This window comes from Drosophila gunungcola (genome assembly GCF_025200985.1).
Source record: "Drosophila gunungcola strain Sukarami chromosome 2R unlocalized genomic scaffold, Dgunungcola_SK_2 000006F, whole genome shotgun sequence".
Taxonomy (NCBI): Eukaryota; Metazoa; Arthropoda; class Insecta; order Diptera; family Drosophilidae; genus Drosophila; species Drosophila gunungcola.
Window position 1 is genome coordinate 2,981,770 of NW_026453168.1, and position 21,356 is coordinate 3,003,125.

The 21,356-nt window shown below is 39.3% G+C and overlaps 3 protein-coding genes across 4 annotated transcripts; 1 reads left to right on the forward strand and 2 right to left on the reverse strand.

The window, feature by feature from the left end:
- Positions 1 to 3,573: 3,573 nt before the first annotated feature.
- Positions 3,574 to 8,097, reverse strand: LOC128255210 (lipoma-preferred partner). The gene is given in 3 exon segments (XM_052984783.1): positions 3,574 to 4,131; positions 4,133 to 5,250; positions 7,960 to 8,097. Coding segments are annotated over 3 exon segments (1,404 nt in total). The 5' UTR covers positions 7,964 to 8,097; the 3' UTR covers positions 3,574 to 3,849.
- On the reverse strand, positions 6,089 to 8,100 carry LOC128255213 (uncharacterized). Of its 2 annotated transcripts, XM_052984787.1 has the most exons (3): positions 7,960 to 8,100; positions 7,510 to 7,542; positions 6,089 to 7,040 (listed from the first exon to the last, which is right to left on the reverse strand). In XM_052984787.1, the coding sequence occupies exons 1-3, from the start codon at positions 7,961 to 7,963 to the stop codon at positions 6,184 to 6,186; spliced, it is 894 nt and encodes a 297-aa protein (XP_052840747.1). In that variant the 5' UTR covers positions 7,964 to 8,100; the 3' UTR covers positions 6,089 to 6,183. The 2 variants fall into 2 exon arrangements, with proteins under 2 accessions (XP_052840747.1, XP_052840748.1); XM_052984788.1 differs by lacking the exon at positions 7,510 to 7,542.
- A 1,336-nt stretch (positions 8,101 to 9,436) lies between these two features.
- LOC128255215 (uncharacterized) lies at positions 9,437 to 11,481 on the forward strand. Its single transcript, XM_052984790.1, has 4 exons — positions 9,437 to 9,594; positions 9,878 to 10,269; positions 10,812 to 10,973; positions 11,101 to 11,481. Exons 1-4 carry the CDS (start codon positions 9,588 to 9,590, stop codon positions 11,398 to 11,400), a joined length of 861 nt encoding a protein of 286 aa, XP_052840750.1. The 5' UTR covers positions 9,437 to 9,587; the 3' UTR covers positions 11,401 to 11,481.
- The last annotated feature ends 9,875 nt before the right edge of the window (positions 11,482 to 21,356 follow it).

Here is a 21,356-nt window from a genome sequence, read left to right on the forward strand (position 1 = left end):
CAGTGCAAGGTGGAAAAGTTATCTGAAGAAAGTTAATCGGGTAATTGTTAATGAAATGATCACAGAGAATAAGAGTGATATTAAAAATTATGTTTACTTCTTTGAGCAGACTAAATTTAATGGAAACCTGTAATGTTTTTAGTATCAGGTTAGTTGTTTTATAGTCAGGATACGTAGGCTTTAAAGTAAATGCCTTAACGAGGCATTAAAAGGAAATAAACCCGATGCTAGGTGTGGTTTTATTATTATAGTATTTTTTTTTTTATTCCAGAAGTGTCTATTTAATTTGCACAGTTGGATAATGCACTATTTCTTGCACTTAATTAAATGAAAAAAAATATATATATCTAAACATGTTTGGAATAAGCAATTAATAAACCATTAATAGTAGAAATGCTGGTAGTGTGATAATTAATGTTTCTTTTCGTATTGCATAAAATGTTGTAGAAATTATTAGACGCGGTGAAAAGGGCTAATTAATCAGCAAAAACAATTTTCCCAAGTCAATTTAAGGAAATTAGTTCGATTGCGCGGGAATGAAAAAGTGTCCATAAATAAATAAATTAATCGCAATTGGAAAGCGAGTTATTATTTTTATTTATTGCACTTGTCAATTGCGAACGGCTTGCACTCAAGATCCAAGGAAGTGGGTATTGCCCACTCAGTTATTCTTCAATTTAATCAGATTCACATATTACTTCGAAACATTCTTTAAATATAGTGTGATACTTAGTAACTATAATAAGATGATTGGAATTCACTTGATATAAGGCACTTACTCAGCACGTGCCAATGTTTCTTTCGACTAACACAACTCGCGATCGGTTAAGGAATCTATAAACGTATAATTCTTCTGGCCTTTCAGCACTTCGCACTAAGAAGTGCAAGTAAGAGACGTCTGAAGCCGTCGAGTGCGCGATCTGAACTGGAAAACCATCCACTTGACGGCTGCAACGACAGCTCGGTCTCAGAATCTCGGGTCTCGGCCGCGGATCGACATTCGGCGGATCGACATTCGGCGGACCGCGGATCGCGAATCGGGCCGGCAATAAACCCGATCGTATAACTAATCGGGGCTCCCCCTGGCAACCGCCTGCTGGCCATACTGGTTACCCGAACCCTATCCTGTAACCAAAACACAGTATTATGGCCATATTATGGCCCATGCAGATTAGACACAGATTAGATAGGTCTAGGTATCATCGATTTTGGCATTATGCCCGACTCTTATCAGTCCCATAACCGGTATTTGTTTATGTTTCCTTACCGATGTCTATAGCTGCGCAGACAAGTCGGTCTTAAGCCAAAGCAATAAAAAAAAAGACTGAGCGTAATCCATTTGCGTGCATGGTTTTCCCCTTGCGAAAGGTTTTAAGCTGAATTCAGTAAGATCGGGGGACTAACCGAGAAGAAATCTGTATCTGTATCTGTATCTGTATCTGTATCGCGTGCAAAAACCGTGATTCATCCCGCCGCTCAGGTGTGCCGTGAAATACCTGGACTTTAAAGCGTGGTAGCGGCATTCTCACGTTTCCCAACGACTTCCCCAATCCAAATTTAATCAATCGACTTGTTTGAACATATATTTCACCACTACTGTAAGGAGATGGAAGAAGCAAATCTGCAAAAATTTTCCAAAGGCAACTCTTCTCCAATCTAATCGGCACATGTAAGCACTCTTATAGCCCATTATCAAAATGAAATAAACTATATATGATGTACTTCTATCAAACCACAAACAAAAACACAGTGGGATGTGTTTATTTGCAAAGTCTATTAATTTCAACGTTTGTCACTAGCTGGTGAAATAATAGTGGAGCCCCTTGAAATCGGCACCATAAAAAAGTTCTTTTGGTTACGGACCTAGTTCAATTCGGCCATCTTATCTCAAACAAGCCAAATTGTATTTCTAAAAATTCGTGCATATTTATAGACGTGGGAAACGATGAGGACACAGTCATATATCAATTAAAAGCGAAAGTTTTTCTTTATTTGCATGCTTAACATTTGGTTAATCAGTATTTCTATATCTCGCTTTTGGCTTTGTTTCTTTTCAAACCATTAATATTTAATGCGGCCCCAATACTTCATATCAGCAATGCATTTTTGTCTGGCATCATGCTTGTTATTTCTTTTATAGGCTTTCGAACTGATTAAGCTTTTTATAAAGTGAAAATCCTAAATAACTAATGTTGTTATTTAATTCTTAAGCTATAAATATAAAAATATTTTTACTCACTATTTGAAATTTGTTTTAAATACGTTCATGGATTGGATAAGGTTAATTAGAAGGGGAAAAATGTTATCATACACTAAAGGCTACTTATTTTTCTTTAACTTTGCCCTCGAAAAGTTGTCAAAAAAGTACAAGGTAAATTTGTAGGTTTTGAAAAGTATTGGGACAAGAATAGTTAACAATTTAATACTATTATAAGTCATGCAAAAACATCATTTTACATTAGAACTTGGTTAGGTTTGTTCAAAACGAATCTTTAGACCCTAAATTTTGAAACATTTATTTAACTTTAGAGATTCTTTAATAACTGAAAATGCAGTTAATATTAAAAACTTTTTTTTTTCTGTTAGCTCATAACAATTTTTTTTAAGATTCCGCCATCTGATACCATTATTTTGTAGTAACATTTAAGAAAATCTTTAAAGATTAACAAACAGCTGAATTTAATTGAAATTATAAGAGTGCATTTTTTTGCCAGTGTACTTTAAAGATAACAAGTCATGACGCAGTCGCTCATATTTACTCTTACCTGCTCTTTCTTTCTCGCCCGTCTCTTTCATATTGTGTTGACGTCGAAAAAACCCGAATCGTTTTAAAGAAATCTTGTGTTGACCAATAACGGGTAGTTGTGGGAAATGCCGGTTTTGTCTAATGATAAACCGCATTTGGGTTCAAGGAAGTTTCGAACATATGTAGTTCTTTGGTGGAAATACAGCGCTTTTAATTCCGCACATAAAACCAACTTTTATATTCTACGTGATACAATTTTATTTTGACCTTAAGCTCTTGTGCCCAGAAATCAGTTTCTCAACATCTACTAATTGTAATTTCTCGGTTAAAGCGGAAGAAATCAGGCCTTTATGGTTTCGCACATAATGTTTGTTTTTTGCTACAGAAAAATAATGTTATTAGGTTTTTAATGAGTAATGACTGTTTAAAACTTCAACTACATTTTGTACATTAAGAAAAACCATTTTTAAAAATATACTGAATATGTACATTAAGAAAAACCATTTCTTTTAATATACTAAATATAACACATTCGTCTTTTACTGCCCAATCAATAAGCAACTCAAGAATAGGGTTGTCAATCTTTAACATACAATTTATTTAATTTTTTTAATGGATTTTTGTTACATTGCTTTATACATTACATACATTATAAGTATTGCGAATCTTAAACAACCTTGCAAAATGATACTATAGTGAAGATAAGATAATCATAAGCCCAAACCAAAACAAATAATAAAATCTTAACACAAGACATGATATAGGGCGTTAAGTAATAACATCAATATCGGCATCAACTTTAAAAGTGAATAAAAATAATAAGTGCATAAATAACTCAATGATTCATAGATAATAAATATGTTTATTTACTAAATAAGTGTATACAATTATGATCATGTTCCTGCTAGGTTAGTCCCTTTGGTTTTTATGGAGGTAGCTGCGCTTGTTTTAAAATATTAATAGCATCTTAAATTGATATGTAAAATGATGCTTCATGTTTAATTAAAATTGTTGAAACAAAAGAGTAAACTTTTGTTTTCATAGTTTTTTACAGCTAGCTTCTTTCAAATTTCGCGGATTTAATGCTGTTAAATAGGTTCGCTTTAGTAAACAAGTCGAATGGCCTGCTGTCCATGGAAAATGTCACTTCTAACAAGAACTTCATAGGTGCTTAGCCGGATCTCTTGGCCGCCAAATGGAATCTGTAGGCATCGGTTATAGGGCTCAATCACGCCGGGTGTCAAGCTGCCCAGGTAGTGACCCCTTCCCACGTAAAGTGGTTCTCCGGACGGAGTTCTTCCGGCCACAACAGCTCCGGGTGGCACATTTCCGCCGTAGGAGGGCACCCAATGGTACTTTCCCTTGCCCACCAACATCTGATACGACTGGCTCGACAATCTCCCGCCCACCGTGGGCAATATAGGCACATCCCTGGCTGGGAATCGCCTTTCCCGGCACATGGACACCCCGGTAGTAGGCTCTGCACACCAGCAATTGGGCCATATTGCTGTCGTGACCGCCAATCACGGCATCGGGTGAGTAGTAGAATCCCGGCTCGGCGGATACCCACACATCGTAGTTGTTGCCATAGCCGTAGGCATCGTAGGCCGACGGACCAGCACATTCGGCCGGAGTGTAGGATGAGCAGACGGCTTCGTAGGGATTGTAGGTGGAGGCGGGCGTATAGGATGGTCCGGCGGGAACGGATACGGCGGATACCTCGGCGGCAACGAACGATGGTGCTGGCGACACGGAAACCTCGGCGGGGGTGAACGTTGTTGGTGGTGGTGGCATCACCATTACACCTCCCACAGGCGGTGGCGGTGGGGGGCGTGGCATTACCATCACACCTCCAATCGGAGGCAGTGGATCCGGCGTGGGTGTATAAGCCGGAGGTCTGTCAGCGATGGGAAATGGCATGGCAGCCAGATCTGGATAAGGATACGGTTTGGCTGACAGTGGAGCAGCCATCGCTGGAGCTGGAGGTGGAGGTGGAGGCGATGGGGTGAGTGGACACTTTTCCGGCTCTTCAAGCGGAGGTGGTGGGGGCAACTGCCAACCCGCCAACACTCTTCGCTCCTCCACCAAAATCTCATAGGAATCCAGGCGACGTTCGGCTCCACGATAAGCGATGAACAGGGCCCGATGCACGGAGGAGATCTTGCCGATGATCAGGTGACCCTCGTAATGGCCACGACCAATGTACACCGGCTGATCCAGCGAAGTGCGTCCGCAGAGGACCGCGTTCTCGGGTATCACATGGTCGTAGCACTTGATCCACACCAGATTCTGACCGCACAGCACCTCGAAGATGTCCTTGGGCAGGGCTTCTCCTCGCTGCGAAACGAATCCCAGCTGCTTGCTGGGCACCACCTTGCACACCAGCATGTCGCCGTCGTGCTCCGCCCTGCCCACATAGATCATGGCGCCGTCCTCATCGTTGCCGCCCACCACCGCCTCCTCGGGAAGGGACGAGTAGGCCGAGGATTGTACCCACTTGTAGGCTGAAAGGCAAAATAGGGAATGATTAGTAAGGCATGCAAATATTGTAAAGGTTATATAACATTTCATAACTAACCAAGTGAAATAAAGATGGTATTAAAGATGGTATTACTCTCTCATGACCGAAATCATAGCCAAAAAGTTTTAAATATATTACTAAAAGAAAGTAATTTTAACCCAAAATAAGACTATCCATTTAATCTTGTTTGACTTATATAGTTTTTGTACAGATAATATTAAAAAAGACTTTAAATTACTCTGATAGCTATTTTTGTTAAATTGCTTACACATATTCGAAAAAATCATCCATGACAAAAATTATTGTATTCAAGTTACTTTATAAGTAATATACTTTTAAATATTACTTTTAAATCTTTGTAAAGATCAGACTTCATGTTATTTTGATATCTTGCACAAATGCATTCAATAAACTCTTTCGTGAAAAGAAATCATAGTCAAAATGTTGTAAATGGTAAGTAATTGTACACCAAAATAAAAAATAACATTTAAATTTGTTCTAACTAAAAAGATTTTGCAAACACATATACTAAGCAGTAAATCTTTAAAATTGTTTAGCTTAATAAAAACAGATTGATAGAATGATAAAAAAAACGATGTTTTTAGCCTATAAAGTTAGCTTTGTACCTTCATTAAAGTTACCTAACTTTAAATAAATATAAGAAGGAAATGAATCTGGTTGCAAAAACATCTTATCTTAGCTCATAAATTGTCTATGTACTTGGACAACCGATTTAGTGTTATAATATAACACTTATAAATGTTATATAACGACACAATGGCAAACTAAAACGTATAGCTTAAGCAATAAAAATATACACATTTCTTGGGTGTTTAGCAGTCGGTTTATTGTGTTTGATTTGCGATAACAGTTTGATCTGGGCTAAATGCATATGGTATTAATGGGTCTCCGGCAGTTATTGTCTGCAGAGGACCTCGTACGAGTTGATGCGGATCTCCCGACCGCCGTATGGGATGTAGAGGCATCGCTGGCTGGCCGAGATCAGGCCCGGGGTCAGGCTACCCTGGTAGTGACCGCGTCCATAGTACAGGGGCTCTCCGTTGCGAGCACGTCCGGTGGAGACGGCATTGTGGGGAATATGGTGTCCGGCATGGGCCCAGACATATCCGCAGCCGGTGAGCACTTCGTAGCTGGGCTTCTGGAACTCGTAGCCGCCGAAACAGACGTAGGCGGTGCCCTTGCTGGGCACCACCTTGGCGGGCAGCATCTCGCCCTCGTGCATCGCCCTGCCGGCGTAGATGGGCGTACGGTCGGAGTCGTGGCCGGCGATCACTGCACCCGGCGGCGTGTAACTGGGCGAGGCGGCCACCCAATTGTCGTACTGCTGCTTGATCAGCACCTCGTACTGGTTGATCCTGACCTCCTGGCCACCGAACGGAATGTACAGGCAGCCGTGCGATGGATGAACCTTGCCCACGGTCAAGCTGCCGGCATGATGACCACGTCCCACGTAGAGTGGTTCCCCCGTACGTGTCATTCCACTCCTAACCGCATTCGGCGGCACTCCGCCACTGGCACTGGGCACCCAGGCGAATCCCTGTCCCACCAGCACCTCGTAGTGGCTCTTCTGGTGCTCCGAACCGCCGTAAGCGACATAAGCGCAGCCCTTGCTGGGAATGACCTTGGCCGGGAGGTTCTCGCCCTCGTGAAAGGATCGACCCACGTAGATGGGCGTGCGGTCCGAGTCGTGGCCACCGATCACCGCGTAAGGGGGCAGGGGGGCGTGGGGAGACGAGTGCACCCAGGTGTTTTCTGCAAGGAGAGAGGCGTTAAGGCGATAGGCTCGACACCACGCGATAAGATAACCTGTCTGTACACACAGAGAAAAAGCTGACCGTGATTCCGACACTTCTGTTACTCACTTTTTAAAGGTTATCTCAGATCATTGAAGTTAAATGTAAAGAGTATACTCTTTAAAGGCACATTTTTATAAATGTCTTTGCAACTATTGCAACTTTATTATGATATATGGGGAAAGCTAATAATTTTCCCTGATATCATCAAAGTAAATTTGTACTATTTTAGATAAAAGTATAGTATGACTGAGATTAAATTAACAGATAAATTAAAGTGATTCATACTCTTCAGCTTTTTCTCTGTGTAGATATTTGGCTTGCTGTTCGATTTTTGGGGTTGGATGGTCTGGGTCGGGTATCAATTGGGATATGGGGGTTCACAGAGGCGTAGGGGTTTCACCCTGGGCTCACTGCACTCGTCCTACCAATGGTCACAACTGCTCCCGGCTGCACGGCGCCTGGAAGAGTGCAAAGAAATGCGGAGAACCGTAGAAGTCACTCAATGCTCTTTGCAGGCGTTTTTTTTGGTGGTGATGGTACACAGAGAAAAAATAACAATGTCTCCGCAATTGGTCAGCAATTGGATACTTTTTCACCCGTTCACTGGGTTTTATCTGCGACGCACCAATATCGTATTTCGTAAATAACTGAATAATGTTCTTATCAACTTTTTGTAGTTATGAAATAATAAAAATCCAAAGTTCAAAAAAAAGTTTTGGTAACTACGTAAAGGCAATGAAATATTTAACACTTTTTAATATCTCCCAATGAATAACGAGCACATATTGGTTGATAAGATTCAAACTCAGATTAACACTATTTTTGAAGGTGAATATTAAAATTCACAATATTGTTTGTTGCAAATTTCAGCTTACCCATTGTGTATAATTTGATGATAAGGGGTTATTCCTCGTAATAAATTGTGATATCTCAATTTTATATATTCTCGTTTATATCCCTTTAGAAGGTCCTCACAACGTCTGATCAGACTGAGGTTTGCTATTTCACTGAACCGTTGGCCAACAACAGACTGGCGTTTAAAAACCGAACCAGACCGATTTGTCACCGACTCTGATAGGCAAGCTTTTATCTATCAGCTTGTATGGGTATGGCAAAACAACTGCCAATTGATATTGGTGCCTTTGATATATCGGCTTTTTACTTCCAGTCTAGAAAGCTCCAGTTCCAGAAAAGCGTTCCCTTTAGCGATCGAAAATGAGTCATTGTCCCGAAAAAAGAGGTACTTTTTGGGGTATGGAAAGTGAAATACATGCTCACATTGTTACAGGTGATATTGTTTTTGGCACTTGACAGGTGGAACGCCAACAGAAAGAACCCATAAACATTGTGACGCCTGCTAGAAGCTCTGATGGTAAAAAATCCCCCCGGTGAAATGCCGATAAGGCTAACCCAAAAAAAATCACTACGGAATATTCTAGGAAAGACACCTGAAAAATGACCATTCACATTTTAAAGGATAGTTTATTATTACCATTTACAGTAGAAAATAAAATAAAAATAATCCATTTAGAGAGGATCATAATATACATACAAATAAAGTATAAATTATTATCTGTAGAAACACAAATGTTAATTTGCTTTAAACAAAAAAAAATGGATATCAACATGTCCCATAAAGATTGGTTTGGCTTGTGAGGTCAAGAACCTTTTATTATGTTGATACAACTGATTCAGCTTGTTGAGTGTAATGAATGGGACTTGCTTTTGTTTAAGATTTCAATTGCAATTTATAAATATGTCTGATTCATAGTGGCGCTTAAGATTGTAATATCAATAAAGTTCTTTTGAAATTGACTCATTTACAAACGAAAAAGAGTCTCTTTTCCTTAAAACAGCTGAACAATGCAGTCACAAGTCAGCTGAGGTCAATTTCTTACTTTTGTAACTCATAATCGAAATATGTACAGTACTTGTTTATTATGTTCTAGAAGTAAATTTCTTAACTTAAAGTAGATCCATAACCAGCAAACATACGTGTGCATATACTTTTTTTATGAACTTATTGATCAAGTTTATTTTTGAGTGCCGGCGATAAGATTCGCGGGCAACTGCTTAAAGATAAAACCGAACCGGCAATGTGTACACAAGAGCACACATACATATATAAGATCGATTGAGTAATTGTCGTTTCCCTTCCTGTTCAGCATGAAATTTAAATTGTTTTGACCAGGGTAAATCAAACAACAGACAATCTGACACAGCTGTCAGTTGGTCGCAATGAAGAAACCACCAGTAAAATATAAGGATCCCTTTTGTTGAACATTCATAAATGTATATTATACATAGTTTGTATAGTCCAAGCCACTGTGACTAAGGTATCTTATCAAATTCGGTTAACATTGCCGACTGATAAGGCGGCACATTAGCTTTTAAAGGGCAGACGTTTTGCTGCTGTAGAACAGTCGTTAAAGTCAGCCCGAACTGAACGGAGCCAGCGAGTATATATAACTACGATCCAGACCTAAATCAACACAACAGCAACATGGGAGGTGAGAAAAGTGGTGTAAAATAATTTGGTGACTAAGATAATTCCTGCGAAAGACATAGTGCCATAAAAAGTTGTGACAAGTGGCCAAGTGTAATCGATAGTCCGCTCACCTGACAGCCGAAATCCCCTGGAGCTTTGGAAGCTTTCCTTAGATCTGCCGATTTCACACCTGGTCAGATAACGAAATAGACAGAGTGGGTCTGATTATATATGAGTACAGTTGGGCCCAACCAGTTAAAACTTATCGCCTCTGACCTTGCTCCAAATATTCCACTCGTTTGCAGACTACACCTGGATTAGCACCAATGTCTACGAACCCCTGCCCCCGGGTGCCATCCTGGGTGGTCATGACTCCGACCAGGATCCCATCTACGTGGGCCGTGCCTTCCACAACGGGGAGATGCTGCCCGCAAAGGTGGTGCCCGGCAAGCAGCAGGCCTATGTGCCCTATGGCGGCCAGGAGATTAGCAAGCATGACTTCGAGGTCCTCGTCGGCGACCACTATTCCTGGATCCCGTCCAGTGGCGGATCCGTCCCGCCCCATGCCATCCGTGTCGGCCAGACCGGCGAGGGTGAGCCCCTGTATGTGGGACGTGGCTACTTTCAGGGCAGCCTCACGCCCGGCAAGGTTCATCCCTCCCACCAGTGCCTTTACATCCCCTATGGAGGACAGGAGGTAGGTCTAACCCTAAGTTTATCTCACATAATTAGTTTTGTTACCAACAGTATAATTATAGCCTTCACTTTACTTTATTAATTTTTATAACCTTATAAATTTCTATTTGAACATTACATTTACTTTTTTCTTTTCCAAACAAGAAATTCACTGACTTGTAGTTTGATAATCCTTTCAAAATTAATCTTTAGAATTAAAGCCTTTAGTTTACCTTACATAATAATTGACTTTGTTTTTTTTTTTAGCAAACAATTGACTTATTAAATAGTCCGCACAACAAGAAATTCACTGACTTATAATTTGATTGTACTCTCAAAATTTAAATATTATTTATTTTCAATTCTTTTTCTTTTTCTAAGCATGATAAGATTAAGATAATCGATTAATTGTTTGAATAAATTTAAATTCAAATTTAAAATTTTTTTCAATGATTATATATTTGTGACTCAGTAAATAGCCATTTCTGAGCCTTTCATTATTTTTCTTGCTAAAAAATTGCTTTTGGTTAATAATTATTATTAATAAAATCACTAATTTTGCAGCACCGTCTGGAGGCCTATGAAGTTCTAGTTCAGCCAGAGACTTGGGTCGCCTCTCACGGACGCGGCATTGTGCCCGGAACAGTGGTTGGCGGACACGACTGCGATGGCGATCAGATCTATGTGGGCCGGGCCTACCACGAAGGCGATTTGCTGCCAGCTAAGGTGAGGAGACTTTAAGTTAAAAAGTTTTTTTTTTTTATAAAAAAAGGAAATTTTTATTTTTGTTTTCCTTTTTCGAGAAGGCTCACTTTAAGACATTTTTATTTGAATTCTCCCCTTTAATCGACAGGTGATTCCCAGCAAGGGCTGCGCTTATGTGCCCTACGGAGGCGGTGAGGTGGTCAAGCACGACTTCGAGCTGCTGGCCGGATACGGATACGGATGGGTGCACGACAGCCATGGCAATGTGCCCGGAAACGCGGTGCTCTGCGGCAGAACTTCGGATGGAGAGCCCCTCTTCATCGGTCGTGCCCACCACCACGGCAGTCTGACGCCCGGAAAGATCCACCAGTCGCATCACTGCCTCTACATTCCCTTCGGCGGCGAGGAGGTGCGTCTAGACCACTACGAGGTCCTGGTCAAGGGCTAAACAGCTCCCCCGTCGTCTTCGTCTGCCAACCCCGCTAATTTATAATTCATCTTGTTTCATTAAAAATGCCTTCCCACTAAACCACTCTCTGTCTTACTTCTTTCAATGGGTGCCCTTTTATTTAGCTTGGCAATACAATGACTTTTTATTCCTAGTTTATTTACAAATACTCAAGAAAATATATGCTGACTAATTCCTGGAATTTTTTCTTAGCGCTTAAAGGTTAACAAAACTTATTACAAAAACTTAATTCTAATTACAGTATTTGTTATATAACACCAAAGCAAATGTTATAATTAATGAGTCGACTTCTACTTTATTATCAAGATTGCCTTGGGGAAAGTAACATGCTATTTTAATTGTTTTTATAGTAGGATTATTTCAATTAACTTTTTAATTTAATAAATAAATTTTTAATTAAATGTTTACCATCTGATGGCTGCGTATAAGCATTTTAGCATTGCTTAAATAGCTTAAGCGAAAAACTAAAAAAAGGAATAAACGAACCAAAACTGCATTTATTGTTTTTATTTTTGGGTGGTTCAAGCTTTATGGGGTTATGACACTACATTGTTGGCCTCATTCATTGCTCATTTTTTTTTTAACTATATGATTTTACGAAGGTAAGAGCAAGACTATTTATGACTATTGCTATTTTAAGATTTATTTACGAGTCGTTTCATTATAAATCCGCTTTAATCGTCGACAGGAATACATTCTTGCTTACTTAACGTCAGAATACTACTTTAATTGACATGGCTGACATAAATAAACATTATTTATCATACCACTACAAAATTAGACAAAAAATGTGGATGATCAAATTTGTTCATTGAAGTTCCTTTCATTCATACTCTATGGGAACTTATTTAAAAGTGTGGTTTGGCCTTAACTTTAAGAATTGAATTAATATATTGTTAGTCTTATTATGGTGAAAATGTATCTGCTTTCTGGCGATCTTGTCCAGAATTGGCTATATCTGAAATCCGTAACACCCCGAGTTATGCTTCACTTTGCGAAGCTTTGCCAGAGCTTTCTGTTGGTTTTTACATGGGATGTCGAGTTAATGTAGAGATACACCCCAAATGTCGAGTATCTTCTATTTTTTTTCGAGACCCCATTCACTAACCTTATCTCGCTCTTGCGCGTACTTTCCCTCTCCCTCGCGCTCGCGCCCGCTGCTCGACTGCCATTGGTCGTTTCATTTGCTCGTCGGCAGCACTGTTTTCTGGTTGGCTGAGTGGGAATCAAGCCGCTCCCCGGCCTCGAACTCAATTGGACTTCTGTGGCAAGTAACTCGGCCTGTGGATGTGGCCAACTGCGTGTGGCAAGTATTTTAAATGAGGCGGTCTTACTTGCTACAAATGTATTAATTTAAATTACCCCAGAAACGTATAAAGATCTATTTATATCTAGTGACTGTTTCTGGAAGTCTTATTATAGTTTGTAATTCATTTTCATTAAGAAACATTTATAAAGACTAAACGTGGCTACAAACTGGTTTATGTGGGCCGCTTACTTGGGGCTTGAAAATGCCGTCGCTTTAACAACTCGAATTCGAACTGGCTCCAACAAAAGCTAAACTAACCAGGTGAAGTCAAGGTTTTACAAACAGTTTTAACTGAATACATTTTAATACATTTAACTTATAAACTGGCCCTTAGTCAGCCCGCAAATAATTCTAATTAATGGACAAAATATATTATATATATAAAAAAAGGTTAACTTTAAAAAATAACATCACTTGTTCCAGCCATGTAAAAGAAGAAGATCTAATATTATTTGAAGTTATTCCTATTTTTATTTTAACCATATCATTTTAAAAGCGTGGACAGCGAAAAAATCATTTTAATAACTATTAATTCACATGATAGGTGTATACAAAAGTTGATACAATTAAAAACTTATTATTAACTGCTTATTTTATGTCCTTAATTTGTTTTAAGCCTACAAAACTGATTTAAGTTTAAATAGATAATTTATTCCTCACAACTTTACTTTGATTTTTAAAACAAATAAATAAATTATTACATCGGTTACAAATTATTATCAAATATTAAAGGGTAATATCTGTGTACCTTCAAAGTAAAATCGGTTGTTATGTTAAATCTTTTTGTGCAGATTATATAGATTAATCTCATTTAATAATAGTACCTGACTATGGGTTTTAACCCCTTGTCATTCAACTCGTTCTTATTGCAATATCCAGCACCCCCAAGCTACGCACCAGCTTTTTCACTCACTGTCAGATTCAGGCGTCGCAACGACAGAATCATAATTTTAAAGCCATAGATGGGTATGAGTATGGGATACTCGAAGACCCAGAACCACCAGAACCACCCTCAGCGCGTACCCCTCGGCCAATATAAATTCTTGTAATTTAATTTCGCTATTGCAAAAGGCGGCACACACATCCTCGTAATCCGGGCATCCAGCGGCACCACGTGAAACCTCGCATCCATTTGGCCGTAGAGAGATATTAAAAGGCAACTCTGATTCAGATGCTATCGGAGACCACATCCCATTGAAGCGCAGTTTCCTTTGCCTTGGCTGTTTTGTGCCGCCAACCCTCGGAATAACTGTGAAAATGCTCGGAATTCCAGGGCCCAAGCCAAAGCGACAACAATAACAACGGGGACGGGACTATCAGTTTCTACAGACGGAGCGGAATGACAAAATTTCGCCTCTGGGCTGTCACTATATCTGAGCCGCTCTATGTGTATCCGTATCCCCGTATCTGTACCGGCGTATCTGTATCTTTTCGCTGGGCCAGGCGGTTAGCTGGCAACGAATGAAGCCGCTCTGGTGATGGGGGTCTACCAACATATAGGTTTTCATATGCCCACAAGTACATAGGGAAAAACTCCTATGTACAACAAAGGCGATACAATTAGTTGAAAAGCCCAAGTGCGATTCGATGTTGGTACATGTATCTGTGTGTTGTGTGAAAGGGAGGGTTGCTCTGCCAACGTCGTAGTCCTCTGGGTTTTTCGAGCGGGACTCGGGACTCGGGGTACGGGATGCGGGGTGCGGGGTGCGGGGTGCGGGGACCTCATCCTGCTTTGTACGAACGACCACGCAAAACGAAAAACTGAAAAATGTACATAAAATGGAAATGAGAGGCCTTTGTTAAGCGTTCGGCGATGGGCGTTTCGGTATATAAATCGACACCGAAACCGAAAACCTTTCTCGAATTTTAAACCCCAGCACTCGACGCCTACGTCGATGCCAGCAGCGACGCCAGCGCATGCAGCGAATGAAGCTGTACACACGGACAAATTTCGATGTTCTTCGAGTGTTAGACCTTATAGTTTCTTAAATTTTAAAATATGATCGGAATATCATTCAATAGTGTAAAATATTTCTATCTTTTTGTTTAAATGTTATAATAAAAGGTCTTTAAGCCACATAAAAAATAAATACTTATTAAATAAAGATAATCGCCTAACGCATTTTTTACTGTGCAGCTGCTTGTCGATAGTCTTCAATTGCGAACAGTATATCCTCTTAATTTGAGAACATAAATCAAGCGTTTTTTTGTATTTTTATTTTTATTTTATAAAAAATAATACAACGATATGAGTCAGTCATTAACCATTAAATGTTGATCTCAAAGTAAGGGCTCTAATTTCTGACTGTGTAGCCGCCAAGCGAAGATTTCGAGTGCGCTTCTTCTAATTAGTTTTCGGAGTCTAAAAATAAGTATTTGTGGAACTACGGGGAAGCGGGTGCGAATGAGGGTTAGAGTGATATAGTACATATTTCTCATCTGCTGCGTGATAATTCAATTAGGAATGTGTGAATCAGCAGCAACAACAAACAGCGATGCAGCAGCGTTGCAGCGGAAGCGCAGGCGAACGAGGGAGGGCAAGAAGAGAAAGAGAAAGGGAATGGGAGAGAGGAAAAGTGTCTTTCCTCAATAGAAAGGCCGGAGCAAAAAGGAGAGAGTAAAAGAGTGGGGAGAAGGAAAGAAAAACCATCCATGTCCATGTCCATTTCATGTTGCATGCAACCCTGTTCGCCTTTTTTTTCAACGTGGATGTGGCAGGAACAGAAACTCACTCGCCTGTAGTTGTTGGTGCTGCCTTTGCTGCTGCCTTTTGCCACGGCAACAATTTATGTGCATGTATTTGTGCTGGTACATAAAAATAGCGGTCGAGGCAACAACGACGCTGGCAGAGCAGAAGCAGCGGTAGAGCGGCAGAGACAGAGGCGCAGGCACAGGCAAAAGCAGAGGCGGAGAGGCAGACGCAAACACACTAAAGAGGGGTGTGGGAAGAGGGGACGGGGACTGCAGAGTGGAACGCAGAGTCGGCTGGGAGAAGGGGCAAACGGAGGAGGTCGAGGGCACTATGTGCGCAGCTTGTGCGCCTCGAAAATACATATTTCAGCATGAAGCATGGGCATGGGACATTGAGTGGTGGCAGAGGCGCCGAGCCGAGGGGTTTACTTAAGAAAGGTTGGAGTATAAGGAGTTGAAGGACCACAAAAGTATAAATATTTTTTTAAGTAACAAAAATTAAATTAAATTCTTTTTTTTATTAATTTTAAAGTTGTCAAATGTAAAAAAGAAAGAAAATTGACCTTACCCTAATCCAAATAAGTCTAATGGTGTATTTTATTTTTTTTTTTTATTTATTCGACAATTCTAATTCTTGTAAAAATATGTTATTTTAACTTTTAAATTTATTCATTTTATATGATTATTTGTTTTTCTTAATATTAGAATTTTAAACTCTTAGTTGTTATTTCTCCTTCCATTCACACCATCCCCCTTTTAACCTTAAAACCCCTGTTGGAACGCCGCCCCTGACCGAGTATCTTGTATCTTGCAGTTTGCTGTGCATACACAGCCACATGCGACTTTGTATGTACAAAATGCCATGTACAGCATTCGGTACGTATGTAGCTGCATGTACGCTCGACTGTACATATGTATGTCCTCAACTGTGCGATAGTGTCGAGGACGTTAACGTCCGACCAACAACAACGGCAACAACAACTGGCAAGAGTTCGGCAACGGTCGCATTACCAATTTAAATTCCCATCCAATGTCCGCACGTAAAACGTAACGAAAGCGGCGGCTGAACTGAAAGAGTATTTAATGAGCGTTGCCAGCCCAACGCAATACATACATAAGTATATTCGTGGCCTTTGTTGTTGCTTTTGGTATATGTATGAATGTATGTGTGCGCGCTATTTACTAATGTATGTGTGCGCTTTCAAATTAGGTTCATTTGCTGGCTTTGGCAGTACCGCTGCCACTTCTTTCTACACTTTCTGCCGCTTCAGTGGTTAAAAGCACCCTTCTTACAATTTAGCTCCTTGGATTCCCTGTTTTGTTGTTCTTGCCCGTCAAGTGGGCGGGCGAGCGTGAATGTGTGTGTGTGTGTGTGTATGAGAGCATCTGTGTGAGCGTGCTTATCGCCTATGTAAACCGCACGGCTCACTGGCTGCGCGTCGCTTTCGTTACTGCCTTCGTCACTGCGGTTTCTGGCTTTTTTTTTGTACATACCTTAATACATAGCCAGGCATCGCCTGAGTGGTTCACATAGTCACCGGTGCCCCCCTTCACCTTCACCCCCCTCACCACCTCGCAAAAACAGCCCTTCAAAACGCTGCGGCATGCTGATAATTCAATAAGCAGGACCCATCAAAAAAAAAAGTTCAGGCCCAAGTTGATGATCCGCTCCTGCGTAAAGCACCGTCCTACAAATACACAGGCCCTTTTGTTGCCCTTTTTTTATTTTAAAAAAAAAAAAAATTGAAAATAAAATTTTTTTTTGTTCGTACAAAAAGTTTGAAAGAGGGTTACCATATGCTGACCTATTTTTTTTCTTTATTAAATAAAAAAAAATGTTGAACAGTAAGTACTAAAACGTGTTCTATTGAATCCGACTCTAATTAAAATAAACATACCGAAGTCTCAAAAAAAGAAGTAGTCAAACATAAAAAAAAGTGACGCAAAAAAAAAAAATTTTTTGTTAGCGAACAACTTTTGTATTTAACTCTAGCCAACTCTTGTAATCTTATCTGTTTGGGATAGAGATTCTGAATATTCTGAGTTTTAAAAAATGTGTTTTCTTTAAAAATAATTGTTTAAATTTTTATAAAAATAATGGTAAAACATATTGTTTTATTTTTTATCTAACGACGTCAGATATGTAAGTTTCAAAATACGTTTAAGAAATATAAAAATCATAAAACCAACATAACAAACTTTTAAATTTACGTGTTTGTAAAAAACCTAGAGCTATAATTGAAATATATTTTACAGTAGGAGCTCTGAAAAACATGCGTAAGAAACCATCTTATAGATTCACTTTTTTGCAAGCTAAAGAATATTCGACCTGACAAACTTTGAGTTTTAGAAGTTGTAATGTACAAGCAACCACATGAACGAGCATAAGTACTTTGTGTGGTTGTTTGCCTTATTCCTTTGCGCTTGTGTGGACTCTCGACCAAACACTCGACATTATTATGGCCAAGAGAACGGGAAAAAACTCACTCATTCAGTCTGCTGAGCAGCTTGCAAATAGCAATGTCATGCAGCTGTCTCAGCATCAGCTTCTGCAACACCCCACATCGCACTGGCCCCCACACCCCTCACCCCTCACCCACCACCCCCCCGACCCACTGAAAGCGCCACCCAGGCGACGGTGGCGACTTCATTTGCAATGCAAACAGAAAAACAGAAACAGAAACCTCTCGGAGAGAGACGAGCTGCGCTTCAGTTGTGTAATCAACTAATTACAACAGCCACCAAAGCTGGCGCCATTAGGCAGCACCACCACCACCACCACCATGACCCATAACCACCCATAACCCCACTCATTTGTCTTGCCGAAGTGACTTTTAAACATTTGCGAACATTTTGCCAACGAATATAAAAGCTGAATCGCCGCCAGTTTGAGACAATTGAGTAGCCCTGCCACTCAAATCAATCAATTCTCCGCAGTCTTCAGATCCACTCGATGGTATGCCCCAACCCTCCCAAGAATAATACTTATTGCTCTCTCAGTTCCCCGAAATGCAACACTGCGAGAAAGTGGTCCTGAAAATATGTAATTTCGATATGAAACGTTTTCCAAAACAATTCGATTCTATATAAAATATATATATTATTATATTATATTTTTATATCGCAATCGCGTTAATTTATCACTTATAGAACCTTTGCTTTTCTATTTAGCGTATTGTTATATTTGAGATCACTTGATTTAATATTTTAGATTGTCTTTTTTAAATACTTGAAATATCATAAGTTTAAGTGCTCAAAAGTAAGATAACCGTCAGATACTACCTTCTTAAAACGATCTTTTGTTTAAATTTAACTCATCAGATATAAATAATAATATATGAAATAACATAATATTATATATAATGTAAGCTTATTAACATGAGTCCTTACAAAGATAAGATTTGAATTATAGAAAGAGAAAAAATACCCCGATTTATGTGAATAAAAAGATTTCAAGTAAAGGGAAAAGACTTTTTTAACTGGACGCGTAACACCTTTAATTCAATACTACAGCTTAGGTAACCTTTGTTCCCACAGTGCACTCTCGCAGTTATTATTCCTGTTTCCGGTTCAGGATTCTCGTTGATTTCGCCTTGTCTCGAGTCCGTCGAAGAACTCCGGCGTCTCCTTGACGCAACGTTCCTTATGCCCTCCACCGCTGGTAAATTGATACTTTTTGCTTTTTTTTTTTTTTTTTTGGCTTTTTTGGGATTCGCATTTTTTGTCAGGCAAGCAAAAAATAAGCCAACAGGGAGCGGGACAGGGAAAACTTGAGACGTGCGACGCGGACTACAAAACCATCCATATTCATAATGGCACACTAATTGGATCTTAATTCTGGCATTTTATTTGATTACACGACCGAATTATGTCTGATGAATTGAGTTAGCATGCGACGGCAAACAGATCGAGAAAAGTGTTGCCGACATTGACACTTACTAAATAAATTTGCAAAATTATGCAATTGAAATTGAAAAGGGGAAGTTTGGGATTATCATTGATAGTAATTGATATCTTTTTCACTTGGTGTGCAGTTGTTTACCAGGAAGCGGGCAACCGTCGGGTAAATAAGTATCAATCTAAACTAACAATTGTCGCATTTTTTTAATTTTCCCGTTTTCATATTCATTCGGCTTTCAGTTGCTTTGATCAGATGCATATTCACCGCCAGTCCAAGTTCCGCTGGCCAACTGTTTGTGATTAATGAATTCAGATTGAATTACACATAACAACCTGTACTGAACAGTTTGTCTCCATTCTCCTTAAAGCATACATGGAAACGAGCCGAGTGGAAAAGTTGCCGAGAACTGCCTTTAATTGATTTGGAAACAAAAGTTTCGACTTGGAAAAAGTTTTGGCCAGCGAACTCCAAAAACTCGGTACGTCCTTCCTCCAATGGCAATTTGTTTTTGGTGCTCTTAAACTGCAAATTATGTGCTTACCATTTGTTACACAAAGCCGATAAATTAGCCCAACGACAACGACAAGTTCAAGTGGCCACCAGATGAAATTTAATTAGCAATCACACGGTTGTCCGAGGATTGTGAGCTCTACAAGTGACTGATGGATGATCGATGTGCCACTTAACAAGTTGGTTTAGTTCCTAAAGTCAATTTTCATAGTGGAGCAAACGCATAATATTCTGCAAGATTATTTATTAAAGTATTTTACTTGTCATCTTAAAGAACAATACAATAATAATCATACAACATTATAAGACAGTATCAGTAGTATATAATTTAACTATTTGATCTATAGTGTTTATTTAATCGACAAAACCAGTTACCAGGTTTCTTAAAATATTTTATACATGTTGGAGTTTTTCTTACTAACTTTTTAATTAAATATTATTTCCTTATATCTCCATTCCATTACAAAAACCAATTGCGGTTTATGAGAAGAAAGCTAATATTAATCGTTTTCGTGGGCCAAAAATCTCTGCACTGTCGTTCTATACTTTCATTAGGAATATAATCAATATTCCACCACCACTTAAAGTCCCCTTATGCCATTAATCTATCCAAGTGTGAATTTAATTATGCCCTTGGGCGAGGAAAAACATTCAGGAACCACAAAGTTAGACCGGGTTTGTCAATGAATTGCGCCAGTTTTGCGATGTCAACGACAAATTGCCGGTGAGACACTTTAGATGCAGCCAACTGAACTGGATTAATTCATTCAAATACAGCGGTAAAAGATTTAAGTTAAAATCAACAAGTTGAAGGGAGCGGAAATTTCAAGTGTTAGAGCTTCAATGTGTCCGCAAGATTTATTGGCTTTTTATAGACAGCTTTAATTGATCGCAAAACAATCGGATTTTTGTACCCTTGCTAAGGGTATTATAATTTCAATCAGAAGTTGTAAAAAAAAAAAGGATAATTTCGCTGTTTTACTATGTTTTTTACATTATTTTAGATCTAGGGGCTCTACTTTATTAAAATCGGCCAACGATTTCATAATTTAGCGGAAAATTATCATAGCTTCACTGTTGTTAAACATGTAGGTACAAAAATCGGAATATTCTTGTTTAAAATAATATTTAATTTTTGGATAGCCGCAAGCGTATATAAACTTTGTCATGCCCAAGTTTGCTGTAATTCTTGTTGATATAGGAAAATTGTCATAAAATTCAGTAGAAATAACAGTGAATTCATTAAACTAATTTTATTTTTTTATTCTCTGCGGCATATAACTAAAGCTTTTCCAAAATTTGTATTTACTTTATGTTTGTCTTAGCTGACAAGATAAAACCAAAGGTTCTAGATTGCCCAGCTCAAAATAGAAATTAATTCACCGGGAAACTGGAGAATCCATTTTAGGAAGTCCGCGACAATCCCATCGATCCGCATAGAAATAATAAGTATTAATTTTGCTTATGAAAATCTTCTTTGTTATCCTTTTTAAAAAATAATTTGGATCACCAAAGAGGATTTGG

What these genes read in the sequence shown, in the direction of transcription:
- LOC128255215 (XM_052984790.1), top strand. An exon ending in TCCCCTATGGAGGACAGGAG is followed by an intron (nt 10,270 to 10,811) that starts GTAGGTCTAACC and finishes CTAATTTTGCAG; the next exon opens with CACCGTCTGGAGGCCTATGA. An exon ending in GCGATTTGCTGCCAGCTAAG is followed by an intron (nt 10,974 to 11,100) that starts GTGAGGAGACTT and finishes TTTAATCGACAG; the next exon opens with GTGATTCCCAGCAAGGGCTG.
- LOC128255213 (XM_052984787.1), bottom strand. An exon ending in GGGAGCAGTTGTGACCATTG is followed by an intron (nt 7,041 to 7,509) that starts GTAGGACGAGTG and finishes CTCTCCTTGCAG; the next exon opens with AAAACACCTGGGTGCACTCG.